Source organism: Somniosus microcephalus, chromosome 3 (genome assembly GCF_052327205.1).
Source record: "Somniosus microcephalus isolate GS21.2 chromosome 3, FLI_Smic_1.0, whole genome shotgun sequence".
Taxonomy (NCBI): domain Eukaryota; kingdom Metazoa; phylum Chordata; class Chondrichthyes; order Squaliformes; family Somniosidae; genus Somniosus; species Somniosus microcephalus.
In genome coordinates, this window is record NC_140989.1 from 292807839 (window position 1) to 292822922 (window position 15084).

The following is a 15084-nucleotide window of genomic DNA, read 5'->3' on the forward strand; positions in this document are numbered from 1 at the left end:
TACAGGAACAAGGATGTCTTGCTGCAGTTGTACAGGGCCTTGGTGAGACCACATCTTGAGTATTGTGTGCAGTTTTGGTCACCTTATTTGAGGAAGGATGTTCTTGCCGTGGAAGGAGTTCAGCGAAGATTCACCAGGCTGATACCTGGGATGGCAGGAATGACGTATGAGGAGAGATTGGGTCGATTGGGCTTGTACTCGCTGGAGTTTAGAAGAATGAGAGGGGATCTCATTGAAACTTATAAAATTCTGACAGGACTGGACAGACTAGATGCAAGAAGGATGTTCCCGATGGTCGGGGAGTCCAGAACCAGAGGTCACAGTCTAAGGATAAGGGGTAGGCCATTTAGGACAGAAATGAGGAGGAATTTCTTCACTCAGTGAGTGGTGAACCTGTGGAATTCTCTATCACAGAAGGCAGTAGAGGCCAATTCATTAAATATATTTAAGAAGGAGTTGGATATATTTCTTAAGGCTAAAGGGATCAAGGGGTATGGGGAGAAAGCAGGGACCGGGTACTGAATTTGGATTATCAGCCATGATCGCATTGAATGGCGGAGCAGGCTCGAGGGGCCGAATGGCCTACTCCTGCTCCTATCTTCTATGTTTCTATGCATCCTCCTCACAACTTGCTTTCCCACCTAGCCTTGTATCATCAGCAAACTTGGATACATTACACTTGGTCCCCTCATCTAAATCATTGATATAGATTGTAAATGGCTGAGGCCCAAGCACTGATCCTTGCAGTATCTCACTAGTTACAGCCTGTCAACCTGAAAATGAGCCGTTTATTCCTACTCTGATTTCTATCCATTAACCAATCATCAATCCATGCTAATATATTACCCCCAATCCCATGAGCCCTAATTTTGTGTAATAACCTCTTGTGTGGATGGATAAATGGCAAATGGAATTCAATATAGCAAAGTGTGAGCTGGTTCATTTTGGTAGGTGGAAAAAGGAGGCCACTTATTCCTTGGAAGGTAAGAAGCTAAATAGGACAGAGGAGAAAGGAGGTCTGGGAATACAGATACATAAATCGCTAAAGGTAGCAACAGAAGTTGGTAAGGCCATGGAGAGTGCAAACATAGTACTGAGACTTAATTCTAGAGGAATAGAATGCAAAAGCAGGGATGCTACCAGAATTGAGAGGATGCAACTATCAGGAAAAAATCAGCAGGCTGGGGTTCTTTTCTCTGGAAATTAGATGAAAAAGATCAGATAGAGGTCTTTAAAATTATGAAGCAGTTTGATGGGGTGGATAAGAACATAAGAAATAGGAGCAGGAGTAGGCCATTCAATAAGATCATGGCTGATCTGATCTCGGCCTCAATTCCACTTTTCTGCCTGTTCCCCATAACCCTTGACTCCGCTGTAGTTCAAAAATCTGTCTATCTCAGCCTTATATATTCAATGACTCCGCCTCCACAGCTCTCTGGGGTAGAGAATTCCAAAGATTCATGACCCTCTGAGAGAAGAAATTCCTCCTCATCTCCATCTTAAATGGTCGACCCCTTATTCTGAAACTATGCCCCCTAGTTCTAGATTCTCCCACGAGGGGAAACATCCTCTCAACATCTGCCCTGTCAAGCCCCCTCAGAATCTTATATGTTTCAATAAGATCACCTCTCATTCTTCTAAACTCCACTGAGTATAGGCCCAACCTGCTCAACCTTTCCTCATAAGACAACCCCTTCATCCCAGGAATCAACCTCGTGAACCTTCTCTGAACTGCCTCCAATGCAAGTATATCTCTCCTTAACTAAGGAGACCAAAACTGTACACAGTTCTGGGTGTGGTCTTACCAATGCCCTGTACTCTAGGTGTGGTCTTACCAATGCCCTGTACAGTTGTAGCAGGACTTCCCTACTTTTATACTCCATCCCCCTTGCAATAAAGGCCAACATTCCATTTGCCTTCCTAATTACTTGCTGTACCTGCATGCTTTTGTGTTTCATGTACGAGGACACCCAGATCCCTCTGTACCGCAGCATTCTGTAGTCTCTCTCCATTTAAATAATATTTTGTTTTTCTATTCTTCCTACCAAAGTGGATAATATCATATTTTCCTACATTATACTCCATCTGCCAAATTTTTGCCACTCACTTAACCGATCCCTTTGCAGAATCTACGTGTTCTCCTCACAACTTGCTTTCCCACCTATTTTTGTATCGTCAGCAAATTTGGCTACATCACACTCGGTCCCTTCATCCAAGTCATCATTAATATAGATTGTAAATAGTTGAGGCCCCAGCACTGATCCCTGTGGTGCCCCACTAGTTAGTTTGCCAACGTGAAAATGACCCATTTATCCCAACTCTTTGTTTTCTGTTAGTTAGCCAATCCTCTCTCTGCTAATATATTACCCCAACACCATGAGCTCTTGTGCAGTAACCTTTTATGTGGCACCTTATTGAATGCTTTTGGAAATCAAAATACACTACATCTACTGGTTCCCTTTTATCCACCCTGCTTGTTACATCCTCAAAGAACTCTAATAAATTTGTCAAACATTATTTCCCTTTCATAAAACCATGTTGATTCTGCTTGATTGTATTATGATTTTCTAAATGTCCTGCTATTACTTCCTTAATAATGGATTCCAGCATTTTCCCAGTGACAGTTGTTAGGCTAACTGGCCTATAGTTTCCTGCTTTCTGTCTCCCTCCTTTCTTGAATATGGGCATTACATTTGCGGTTTTCCAATCCGCTGGGACCTTCCCAGAGTCTAGGAAATTTTGGAATATTACAACAAATGCATCTACTATCTCTGCAGCCACTTCTTTTAAGACCCTAGAATGCAGGCCATCAGATCCAAGGGACTGGTCAGCCTTTAGTCCCATTAGTTTGCCTAGTACTTTTTCTCTAATGATAGTGATTGTTTTAAGTTCCTCCCTCCCTTTTGCCCCTTGATTTTCCACTATTATTGGGATGCTTATAGTGTCTTCTACCATGAAGACAGATACAAAATATTTGTTCAAAGTCTCTGCCATTTTCTTGTTTCCCATTATTAATTCCCCAATCTCATCCTCTAAGGGACCAACATTTACTTTAGCTGCTCTCTTCCTTTATATATACTTCTAGAAGCTCTTACTGTCTGTTTTTATATTTCTTGCTAGTTTACGCTCAATCTATTTTCTCCCTCTTTATTTTTTTTTAGTCATCCTTTGCAAGTTTCTAAAAATTTCCCAATCTTCTGGCTAATCACAACATAGAAACATAGAAGATAGGAGCAGGAGTAGGCCATTCGGCCCCTCGAGCCCGCTCCACCATTTAATGAGATCATGGCTGATCATCCAAATTCAATACCCTGTCCCTGCCTTCTCCCCATATCCCTTGATCCTTTTAGCCTCAAGAAATATATCCAACTCCTTGAATATATTTAATGAATTGGCCTCAACTGCCCTGTGTGGCAGAGAATTCCACAGGTTCACCACTCTCTGGGTGAAGAAATTCCTCCTCATCTCAGTCCTAAATGGCTTACCCCTTATTCTTAGACTGTGACCTCTGGTTCTAGACTCCCCCGCCATCGGGAACATCCTTCCTGCATCTAGTCTGTCTAGTCCTGTTAGAATTTTATAAGTTTCAATGAAATCCCCTCTCATTCTTCTAAACCCCAACGAATATAAGCCCAATCGACCCAATCTCTCCTCATACGTCATTCCTGCCATCCCAGGTATCAGTCTGGTGAATCTTCGCTGCACTCTCTCCATGGCAAGAACATCCTTCCTCAGATAAGGCGACCAAAACTGCACACAATACTCAAGGTGTGGTCTCACCAAGGCCCTGTACAACTGCAGCAAGACATCCTTGATCCTGTACTCGAATCCTCTCGCTATGAAGGCCAACATACCATTTGCTTTCTTAACCGCCTGCTGCACTTGCATACTTACCTTCAGCGACTGGTGCACAAGGACACCCAGGTCTCCTTTTTTGGAAAAGAAAGACTTGCATTTATATAGCACCTTTCACAACCACCGGATGTCTCAAAGCGCTTTATAGCTCTACTTTTTTTGAAGTGGAGTCACTGTTGTAATGTAGGAAATGCGGCAGCCAATTTGTGCACAGCAAGCTCCCACAAACAGCAATGGCCAGATAATCTGTTTTTGTTATGTTGATTGAGGGATAACTATTGGCCACGACACTGGGGATAACTCCCCTGCTCTTCTTTGAAATAGTGCCATGGGATCTTTTACGTCCACCTGAGAGGGCAGACGGGACCTCGGTTTAACATCTCATTTGAGACGTCTGGAGTGTCAACCTAGCTTTATGTGCTCAAGTCCTTGGAGTTGGACTTGAACCCACAACCTTCTGACTCAGAGGCAAGTGTGCTACCAACTAAGCCACAGCTGACACTGTATGCCTTTTCTTTCAATTTGATACCCTCCTTAACTTCCTTAGTAAGCCACGGATGGTTCGTCCTTCTTGTAGAGTCTTTCTTTCTCACTGGAATATATCTTTGTTGAGAGTTATGAAATAGCTCCTTAAAAGTCTGCCACTCCTTATCTACCGTCTTACCTTTTAATCTATTTTCCCAGTCCACTTTAGCCAACTCTGTCTTCATACCTTTGTAATTGCCTTTATTTAAGTTTAAGACACCAGTTTCACACCCAAGTTTCTCACCCTCAAACTGAATGTGAAATTCTACCATGTTATGATCACTCTTCCTTAGAGGATCCTTTACCATGAGATCATTAATTAATCCTGTCTCATTACACATTACCAGATCTAAAATAGCCTGTTCTTTGGTTGGTTCCACAACGTATTGTTTTAAGAAACTGTGCTGAATACACTCTATGAATTCGTCCTCAAGGCTATCTTTGCCAATTTGATTTGTCCAATCTATATGAAGATTAAAATCGCCCATGATTATTGCAGTATCTTTTTTACAAACTCCCATTATTTCTTGGTTTATACTCTGTCCCACAGTGTAGCTACCGTTAGGGGGCCTATAGACTACTCCCACCAGTGACTTTCCCTTATTATTTCTTATCTCCACCCAAACTGATTCTACACCTTGATGTGGAGAAACTGTTTCTACTTGTGGTCAATGTTTCCCCTAAGGCACGCGGCCGCACACCAATCACGAGGTCCCGCGCAGGTCGCTCATCAGCTCCTGCCGCTGGAAGAGATAACACATGCAAATTTAAAGGGACCGCGCACAAAAAAATTAGAGGGAACATTGCTTGTGGTTGAGTCCAGAAAAAGGGAGCATAAATATAAGATAGCCACTAACAGATCAAATAAAGGATTTAGGAGGAATTTCTTTACACAGAGAGTGACAAGAATGTGGAACTTGCTGCCACATGGAATGGTTGAAGTGGATAGCATTGATGCATTTAAAAGTAGGCTTGATCCATACATGAGGAAGAAGGGAATAGAGGGAAATGGAAGCAGGACGGGAAAAGGTAATTAAGCTGGAGGGAGACTCATCTGGAATATAAGCACAACGATGGAATCTTCTATGTCCACAAGAAGGCAGATGAGGCCTCAGTTTATTTTTTTTAATTCGTTTATGGGATGTGGGCATTGCTGGGAAGGCCAGCATTTATTGCCCATCCCTAATTGCTCTTGAGAAGGTGGTGGTGAGCCGCCTTCTTGAACTGCTGCAGTCAGTGTGGTGAAGGTACTCCCACAGTGCTGTTAGGTAGGGAGTTCCAGGATTTTGACCCAGCGATGATGAAGGATCAGCGATATACTTCTAAGTCAGGATGGTGTATGACTTGGAGGGGAACTTGGAGGTGGTGGTGTTTCCATGCGCCTGCTGCCCTTGTCCTTCTAGGTGGAAGAGGTCGCGGGTTTGGGAGGTGCTGCCGAAGAAGCCTTGGCGAGTTGCTGCAGTGCATCTTGTAGATGGTACACACTGGAGCCACGGTACGCCGGTGGTGGAGGGAGTGAATGTTTAAGGTGGTGGATGGGGTGCCAATCAAGTGGGCTGCTTTGTCCTGGATGGCGTCGAGCTTCTTGTGAATTGAGCTGCACTCATCCAGGCAAGTGGAGAGTATTCCATCACACTCCTTACTTGTGCCTTGTAGATGGTGTTATGTTCATTAATAACTAGTCATTTTTATTAAGAACAGCTAGCTTTTGCTAGACACTTTATTGAGCACATGTGGACTAGGCACAGTATCTGTAGAGGCCTCCATCTTGACTGCTGCCTTGTGGGTAGCCTAGTGCATCGTGGGTAGCCCACTCATATACATACAGCACCATCTAGTGTACCATTCCAGAATGACAGGTTACTGATCATTACATCCCCCTTTCTTTGAGGTTAAACAAAATCAGTATCAATCAATATCAATCAATCATAACAACATAAACATCTTTAACAGTCAATACATTTTCAATGTAGTTTTCTTTGTACTCAAAGATTAAGTCTATCAGGCTTTTTTACTTCACGTGTGGATCTTCTCAGCACAGGTAAGTCTGATGTGTTTTCATGAGAGCCTGTATGTGTATTTGTGTTAGATTGTTCTGGTGGTGAGTGACAAGAGTCAGTTGCGGCATTGTCATCGATTTGCTCTTCGATAGTCTCTTGTGTTTGTAGGAGGGAACGGCGGTTCCTCCTGAGAATCTGTCCTTCCTCAGTTCTAACAGTGTATGACCTTGGTCCTACTTCCTCAAGAACTGTAGCTTTCCTGTTCCATGCATCTGGATCCTCAATCCTGACAACATCATCCCTTGTCAATGGTTTCAGACTTTTGGATGACTTGTCATAGTATGATTTCTGTTTCAGCTTTAACAGTTGAAGTCTCTGTCTCAGTTCCTTACTCTGCTTTTCTTTTGCACAGCAGGGTAGTGTGGTACGCAACTTGCGACCGATTAGGAGTTCAGCAGGTGAAGAACCAGAGTCTAAAGGTGAGGCTCGGTAGCTCAGCAGGGCGAGATAAGGATCAGACTTGCTTTCTGTCGCTTTCTTCAGTAGCTGCTTGAGAACTTGAACACCTTTCTCTGTCTTACCATTCGACTGAGCATACAAAGGACTGGATGTGATGTGTTGAAAGTCATAATGTGCTGCAAACTGTTGCCACTCCTTACAGTTGAAGCACGGACCATTGTCGCTAACAGCAATCCTGGGAATTCCATGTCTGGCGAAGATGGATTTCACATGCATTATGACACTGCTTGCTGTGGTGCTTGAGAGCAGCGCCATCTCAGGATAGTTAGAATAGTAGTCAATCACTATTAGATAGTCTTTACCATTTAAATGAAAAAGGTCCATACCAACCTTTTGCCATGGTGCTGTTGGTATGTCAGCTACTATCATTGGTTCCTTTGCTTGTTTGTTTTGGTGTTTCTGACATGTCTCACATTTGCCTATCATGTTCTCAATGTCCTTATTTATGCCAGGCCAATAAACAGTGTCTCTTGCTCTCCTTTTGCATTTTTCAATTCCGAGGTGTCCCTCATGAATCCTTTTGAGCATGTCTTGACGTAGAGCCTGTGGAATGACTATTCTGTTCTGTTTTAGTAATAGTCCACTTGCGACACTCAATTCTGACCTTATGTGAAAATATTTTGGACAGGAACCTTTTGGCCAACCATGATGAATGTTCTCTATTACTGTTTGTAATACTGTATCTTTTACTGTTTCTTCTGCTATTTGCTTTGATTTTGTGTCTGACACGGGCAGCGCAGCAGTAACCATACTCACATGAACATCCACGTCTTCTTCAGTAGAGCTCACATGACTCATTGTGGGTGCTCGGGATAGTGCATCTGCTAACACATTGGCCCAGAACTTGGTGTCGGGGGCTTGCCGCGCGTGCAAGCCCCCGATGTGCGCTCACCCTGCGCGCCGACATCTGAAACCTGGCCCGCAGTGGATTTCCTTTCAGTGGCCAGGTTCTGATGTCGGCGCGCTGTGCTAACCTGACCCAGCGGCGTAGTTAGTGCGATGTGCCGGCTGGGATCAGGTGAGCACTGTTCAGCCAATCAGGGGAGGGGAAACTTCATTCATAAGTTTGAGAGTAAGAACTGTCAAACTCATGAGAAGTACTGCACCCCAAAACACTACTTAAGCTTTAAATAAAATTTTAAAAAACATCCCAATCATCATTAAGTATAAATAAGTTTAAAAAAATAATTTAAACAATTTTTTTTTTTTGAAAAAAATAAATTTTTAATAAAAGGGGTCTAAAACTAAACTTACCCTATTGTAGATTCTTTAAAATAATAAACCTGTGGAAAAAAAATTCTAAATTGCACTAAAACACCACTTACCTGTAAAAATAAATACTTACGTGTGCTTTTTACAAGCGTAAAGACCGGAGGCCTTTACACATGCGCAAATCCCCCAAAACAGAGGAAATCTAAGACGCGCGCACTGCCCCCTACAGCGCACGCGCTAGCCTCTTCAACTCTTGGGTGAGAGGAGAGGAAATGCCGGTTTTCAGCGCATGCGCTGTGCATGCTGAAAACCGGCATTTCCTCCGGCCAGACGCGTGAGTACCCCTTCCGCACTCACGCGTTTGGGGAGGAATTTCTGCCCCTATGTATTTGCCTGGTGTGTAGATCAGTTCAAAGTCATATCGTTGCAGCTTCATCATGAGTCGTTGAATCCTTGGAGACATCTCATTCAGGTTCTTTTTTATGATGGCAACCAGTGGGCTGTGGTCTGTCTCAACTGTGAAGGTGGGAAGTCCATATATGTAGCCATGAAACTTTTCTAGTCCAAATACCAAGCCTAGACATTCCTTTTCAATCTGGGCGTATCGACACTCAGTATCAGTCATAGACCTGGAGGCATAGGCAACAGGCTTCCAATCTTCACCCTCTGCTTGTAGCAAGACCGCACCTAGGCCATCTATTGATGCATCCGTTGATACTTTGATTCTTTTTGTTGGGTCAAAGAAGGTGAGTACAGGTGTGGTTGTCAGCACTGTTTTGAGGTTTATCCACTCTTGTTCATGTCTTTCTGTCCATGCGAACTCATTTGTTTTACATAGCAGGTCTCGCAGACAGGCTGTCTTGGCTGACAAGTTAGGAATGAACTTTCCAATGAAGTTTATCATCCCCATGATGCGTAGCACTCCTTTTTTGTCAGTGGGTCGGGGCATTTTGAGTATGGCGTTTACTTTTTCCATATCTGGCTCTATTCCTTTACCAGATAGATTATCTCCTAGGAAAGTGACTTCCTGGACGCCAAACTGACACTTGGCTTTGTTGAGCTTCAGTCCATTCCGGCGTATGCTCTGTAGCAATTTAGTCATGCTCTGTAGCAATTTAGTCAGTCTCTCATTGTGTTCTTTCAGTGTGGAGCCCCAGATGATGATGTCATCAACATAGACCCGAACTCCTTCCAGACCTTCAATTATGTGTTCCATCGCTCTATGAAAGATTTCAGATGCAGATATTATCCCGAAAGGCATTCTGAGGAAACAATACCTGCCAAATGGTGTGTTGAAGGTACAGTATTTGGTGCTCTCTTCATCCAGTTTTAGTTGCCAAAATCCTTGTGAGGCATCGAGCTTTGTAAAGTATCTGGCACCTGACATTTCACTGGTGATTTCTTCTCGCTTGGGAATCTGGTAATGTTCACATTTTATGTTTGCATTTAAGTCCTTTGGATCCATGCATATTCTTAGATCATTGTTCTTTTTCTTTACACATACCATGGAGTTAACCCAGTCTGTTGGCTCTTCGACTTTCCTGATGACTCCTAGTGTGGTCATTCTGTCCAGTTCATTCTTGAGCCGGTCACGCAGGGGTGCTAGAACTCTTCATAGAGCATGTACCACTGGCTGAGCATACTCCTTTAGCTGGATCTTGTAAGTGAATGATAGAACTCCAAATCCTTTGAACACATCCTGGAAATTATTCACTACAGAATCCACCGAGTCATCTGGTCTGCTTATGGCACAGTTTATACGGTAGACTCTCTTGACCAGTTCTAAGTCCTCACAAGCTTTGTCACCCAGTAGTGAATCAAGTCCTTCAGCCACAACAGAAAACATGAGATGATGCACTTTGTCTTTGACTGTCACTTTAAGTCTGCATACACCTAAGCTATCTATTTTCTGTCCATTATAGTCCTTCAGTAGTACTGACTTTTTCTGTATTTTGGGCTTTTCTTTCATATTGTTAATGTCACTCATACTGATTAAGTTTGCTTTTGCCCCAGTGTCTAGTTTCAATGTAACTAATGCTCCATTTACCTGCAGTGGGATCATCCATTTGTCCTCTTTTACTGCATTAACTTTATGTTCAGCATTGTTAATTCCTGAGGGCTGCACATTTTCTGTATCCTTTTTGATATTGTCACATGACACCATTCCTACAAAACATGTCTCACTTAAATCAGTGTCCTCAATTACATTAACTCGTTGCCCTTTCTTAGTTTTTACTTTTGAAAAGCATTGTTTGGCAAAGTGATTCTTTCCATGACATTTTGTGCACATTTTTCCAAACGCTGGACATTGTTTTAACTGGTGTTTGTAACCACAGCGTTTACAATTAAAAATTCCTTCCTCCGATTGCTTTTCACTTCTGTTCTGCCCATGTTTCTTCCCCTTGTAGGACACAGCACCGACAGCAGCATTATCACTCATTACAATCGCATCATTATTGATTTCACTGAAAGTCTTCACGTGCTTTCGAGCTAGCTCACTAGCTTGGCATACTTTCACAGCAATTTCCCATGTTAGTTCGGTTTCTCTCAACAGACGTTCCCTGACTTTTTTTATCATGAATACCAAACACAATCTGGTCACGAATCATGGATGCTTTCAGCTCAGAGAAATTACATATCTGTGCTTTCAGTTTCAGATCAGTCAAAAAGCTATCAAAAGTCTCATTTTGCTGCTGTGTCCGAGAACGGAAGATGTACCTCTCATAGGTTTCATTCTTTTTGGGAGAACAATGTGTATCAAACTTCTTTAGCACATCGTCTAATTTTTCTCTGTTCTCCTCTGGATTAAATACAAATGTATTAAATACCTCTATCGCCTGTGGGCCTGCAACCGTGAGCAGCAATGCTATTTTCCTTGCGTCTGGCTTCGTACCGTACCCGATGGCAGCAATGTAGAGTTCGAATTGTTGTTTAAAAGTCTGCCAATTGTAGTTGACATTTCCTGTGAGTTTCAAACGCTCTGGTGGCTTCAAATTCTCCATGTCGTGTTGCACAATATTCAGCAGATCTTACCAATCCTGGTACCATGTTATGTTCATTAATAACTAGTCGTTTTTATTAAGAACAGCTAGCTTTTGCTAGACACTTTATTGAGCACATGTGGACTAGGCACAGTATCTGTAGAGGCCTCCATCTTGACTGCTGCCTTGTGGGTAGCCTAGTGCATCGTGGGTAGCCCACTCTTATATAAATACAGCACCACCTAGTGTACCATTCCAGAATGACAGGTTACTGATCATTACAGATGGTGGAAAGGCTTTGGGAGTCAGGAGGTGAGACACTCGCTGCAGAATACCTAGCCTCTGACCTGCTCTTGTTACCACAGGATTTATGTGGCTGGTCCGGTTAAGTTTCTGGTCAATGGTGACCCCCCAGGATGTTGACGGTGGGGGATTCGGCGATGGTAATACCATTGAATGTCAAGGGGCGGTGGTTAGACTCTCGCTTGTTGGAGATAGTCATTGCCTGACACTTCTGTGGCACGAATGTTACCTGCCACTTATCAGCCCAAGCCTGAACGTCGTCCAGGTCTTGATGCATGCGGGCATGGACTGCTTCATTATCTGAGGAGTTGTGAATGGCACTGAACTGCAGGCATCAGCGAACATCCCCATTTCTGACCTTATGATGGAGGAAAGGTCATTGATGAAGCAGCTGAAGATGATTGGGCCTAGGACACTCCCTGAGGAAATCCTGCAGCGATGTTAATGTCTCATTGGATAAGTACTTGAAGGAAAAAAAATTGCAGGGCTACGGGGAAAGAGCAGGGGAGTGGGACTAGCTTAAGTGTTCTTGCAGAGAGCCGGCACGGGCTTGACAGGCCAAATGGCCTCCTTCTGTGCTGTAACCATTCTATAATTCTATCTGAACGACGGCACCTCCGACAGTGCAGCACTCCCTCAGTACTGCACTGAAGTGTCAGACTGCATTTTGTGCTCAAGTCTCTGAAGTGAGTCAACCTTCTGACTCAGAAGCAGGAGTGCTACCACTGAGCCAAGCCTGACACTTGTGATAAAAGAGGAATTTCTATAAAGCAGGAAGCAACAAAAACTAAGGCTGGTCTAGAGCATAACAACCTTTGCTTCCCTACATTTTGTACACCACCATCTTACAACAAGGGTAAATACAGTATAACATCTTAAAACTGACAACATCCTACATCTTAAAAAGGTGACTACAGTAACATTTTAAAAATGAAGAAAAATGCATACACCTCATGAGTTTTTTTTATGTAGCAAAGATTTATAACAACTTAAAAAGAAAATACACTATTACATCTTCAAAATTAAAGAAACATGCTCACGGCTCAGGAGCTTTTTTAATGTTGCAAAGAATTCTGTGATTTTTTTTGATGGAGATCTGCACTTTTATAAACAAGGCTGTGTCTCACTTTCTAGTGGTATAGGAATCCATTTGATTCTTGAAAGCTTTCCACGTTGAGTTCTTTGGCAAGCTCATTAACCTTAGTTTTCAACAGGCAGCCGTCAAGCGAGATTTCTGAACTTAACTCAGAAAAATGTGAGCGATTGTATCACCTATGCTTTCTTTTATTTATATTGAGAAATTGTAAACAAAAGAAAACGCATATGGCATAATCACTCCCTTTCTCCTTCTCTCTCTCAACTAAACTTTCTTAGTCCCCCAGCACTGTCAAATTCTAAGATGTCTTCCCTTTCCAGTACAGGTACTGCCAGAACCTATGAGCAACACCACAGGAAATCCATTTTTACAATTGAGTCTTTCAGCTAGAATTCATCTATCATACTTCAAAGTGTCACAAGTAAAACGTGTCTCACGCTTCCTTATAATTAGCTAAAATATTATCTACGAATTAGACTTGTTGGGATAGATCTTAACCGCCCAGCAGAAACACGGCGGAAGCGGCCCAAAAATGGCTCCAGCCATTTTATACTGAGTGCCACCCAAAAAAATGATTTGTTAATTTTATTTTAAACATCAACTTTTAATACCTACATTAGGTAATGGCATAAATGGGGAGCAATCCTGTGCCACTCCACTGAAAACAAGAGATCAATCATTTTGAATTTACCCAAATATTAAACTTGAGTCCCTTAACTCCCAGAAAAGATGCTGGGATTGCAGAGGAACCAGCTGATTGCTCATGATTTCCCAAGTAAGGGCACCTGTTTATAATAACACTTGCATTTCTGTAGCACCTTTAACATACTAAAACGTCCCAATGCGCTTCACAGGAGCGTTATCCAGCACAATTTGATACCAAGCCACATAGAGATATTCAAGCAGGTGACCAAAAGCTTGGTCAAAGAGGTAGGTTTTAAGGAGGTGAGGCAAGAGGAAATTCCAGAACGGAGGGCCTAGGCAGCTGAAACCACGGCCGCCAATGTTGGAGCAATGAAAATCAGGATGCACAAGAGGTCATAACTGGAGGAACAGAGATCCCGAGATATCTGCGCTATTCCAATTCTGGCATTTTGAGCATCCAAGATTTTAATCACTCCACCATTGGTGGCTGTGCCTTCAGCTGCCAAGGTACTCAGCTCTGGAATTCCCTCCATAAACTTCTCCGCCTCACTACCTCTTTCCTCCTTTAAGACGCCCCTTAAAACCTACCTTACCTCCCCGAATATCTCATGTGGCTCGGTGTCAAATTTTGTTTGATAATGCTCCTGTGAAGCACCATGGGATCTTTTACTACGTTAAAGATGCTATATAAATGCAAGTTGTTATGGTTGGTTGTAGGGCTGGAGGAGGTTAGAGATAGGGAGGGGCAGGCTAGTCCACTGTAATCGCTGCAGATGGTTTCATTGGAGTCGTTCCAAAAAATCTCACGGAGCAGTCTAATGGGTAGGGACAGCGAACCCCATGCGCCTCTTTGCAAATTAAATGTGTTTTGAAACTATAAAAAATATGGGAATGATTTTATTCAAAAAATTACTCTTAAGCTTATCTTTTCCTTTAAGTAATTTGGAGAAACTCAAAACGAAGAGTCTCAAACTAAAACCCAGGATTTCAGCGTTGATCAGACAGAACAAAATGGTTAAAGCGATTTTCCAGTAATAATCGCTCATTTTGTTTTAAAGATGTGAACTCTCACTCTTAGAAAGTCATTACAGCTCCAGACGTTCAAAAGTGTCCCCTTTTTTGATCCCAACTTGTCAAATTTCATGTTGATGACCGTTCTAGCGCGAATTCGATTAAACAGGACCTCGTGGAATATATATTTTAATATATATATGTGTATATATAGTATAAGCACACCATGAAACGGGTCAGTTTCGCACCCCACCCAACCAACAGAAAATAATCGGCACTGGAAAGAAGCGTGACACGTTATGAAATGAAAATAGGAAGACGAAAAAGCAATCCTTTCAGTCTCCATTTCCCTTTCCGCCGTGTGTGTACCTCTGGAAAATGATGGCGGCCGCCATACGCTGGGCGGAGGGAGGGGTTGGGGAAGAAGGCGCGCAGCTCCCCCTAGCGCCGCCACCACCTTCCCCTGCCAGCCAGTGCAGGAGGGGACCGAGGGGAACCGCCGCGCCTGCGCAGTCCGCCGCGGGGATTGTGGGATACCGCGGAGTCTGCCCGTTGTCGTTGTTATTGAGGGTTTCGGCCGAAGACCCGGGCATTTTCACTACCGATTAATTATCTTTAAATTGTCATATATACTTTCCCACTTTCTTTTCTTCTGTATTTTAATGTCTTAGGTTGAAGAAAACGTCGTGGAAAATCGGATCAAGAAAATAATTTCTTCCCATTTTCAAAAAAAACCCATATAATTTCTAAAAGCGATGGCTACAGACGTAATTCAAGTGACCAATGTTTCGCCGAGCGCGACCTCGGAGCAGATGAAAACTCTGTTCGGGTTTTTGGGCAAAATCGACGAGTTGCGGCTCTTCCCTTCAGAGTGAGTAACTCCAAACTCCCAGGCAGGGCCGGGGCCTAAGCCGCGCCGCCCAGCGGCTTAAGATCT

The 15084-nt window shown here is 43.1% G+C and overlaps 1 protein-coding gene across 5 annotated transcripts in view; it reads left to right on the plus strand.

Moving 5' to 3' along the window:
• Positions 1 to 13941: 13941 nt before the first annotated feature.
• srsf11 (serine and arginine rich splicing factor 11) overlaps positions 13942 to 15084 on the plus strand; it is a 39633-nt gene continuing 38490 nt past the window's right edge. For 2 of the 5 annotated variants that reach the window (XM_085982777.1, XM_085982778.1), the window contains exon 1: positions 14657 to 15018. In XM_085982777.1, the coding sequence (XP_085838903.1) occupies positions 14903 to 15018 (116 nt within the window). In that variant the 5' untranslated portion in view covers positions 14657 to 14902. Of the gene's footprint in view, positions 13959 to 14656; positions 15019 to 15084 lie in introns of those variants that run through there. The other 3 variants (XM_085982774.1, XM_085982776.1, XM_085982775.1) reach the window with 2 other exon arrangements.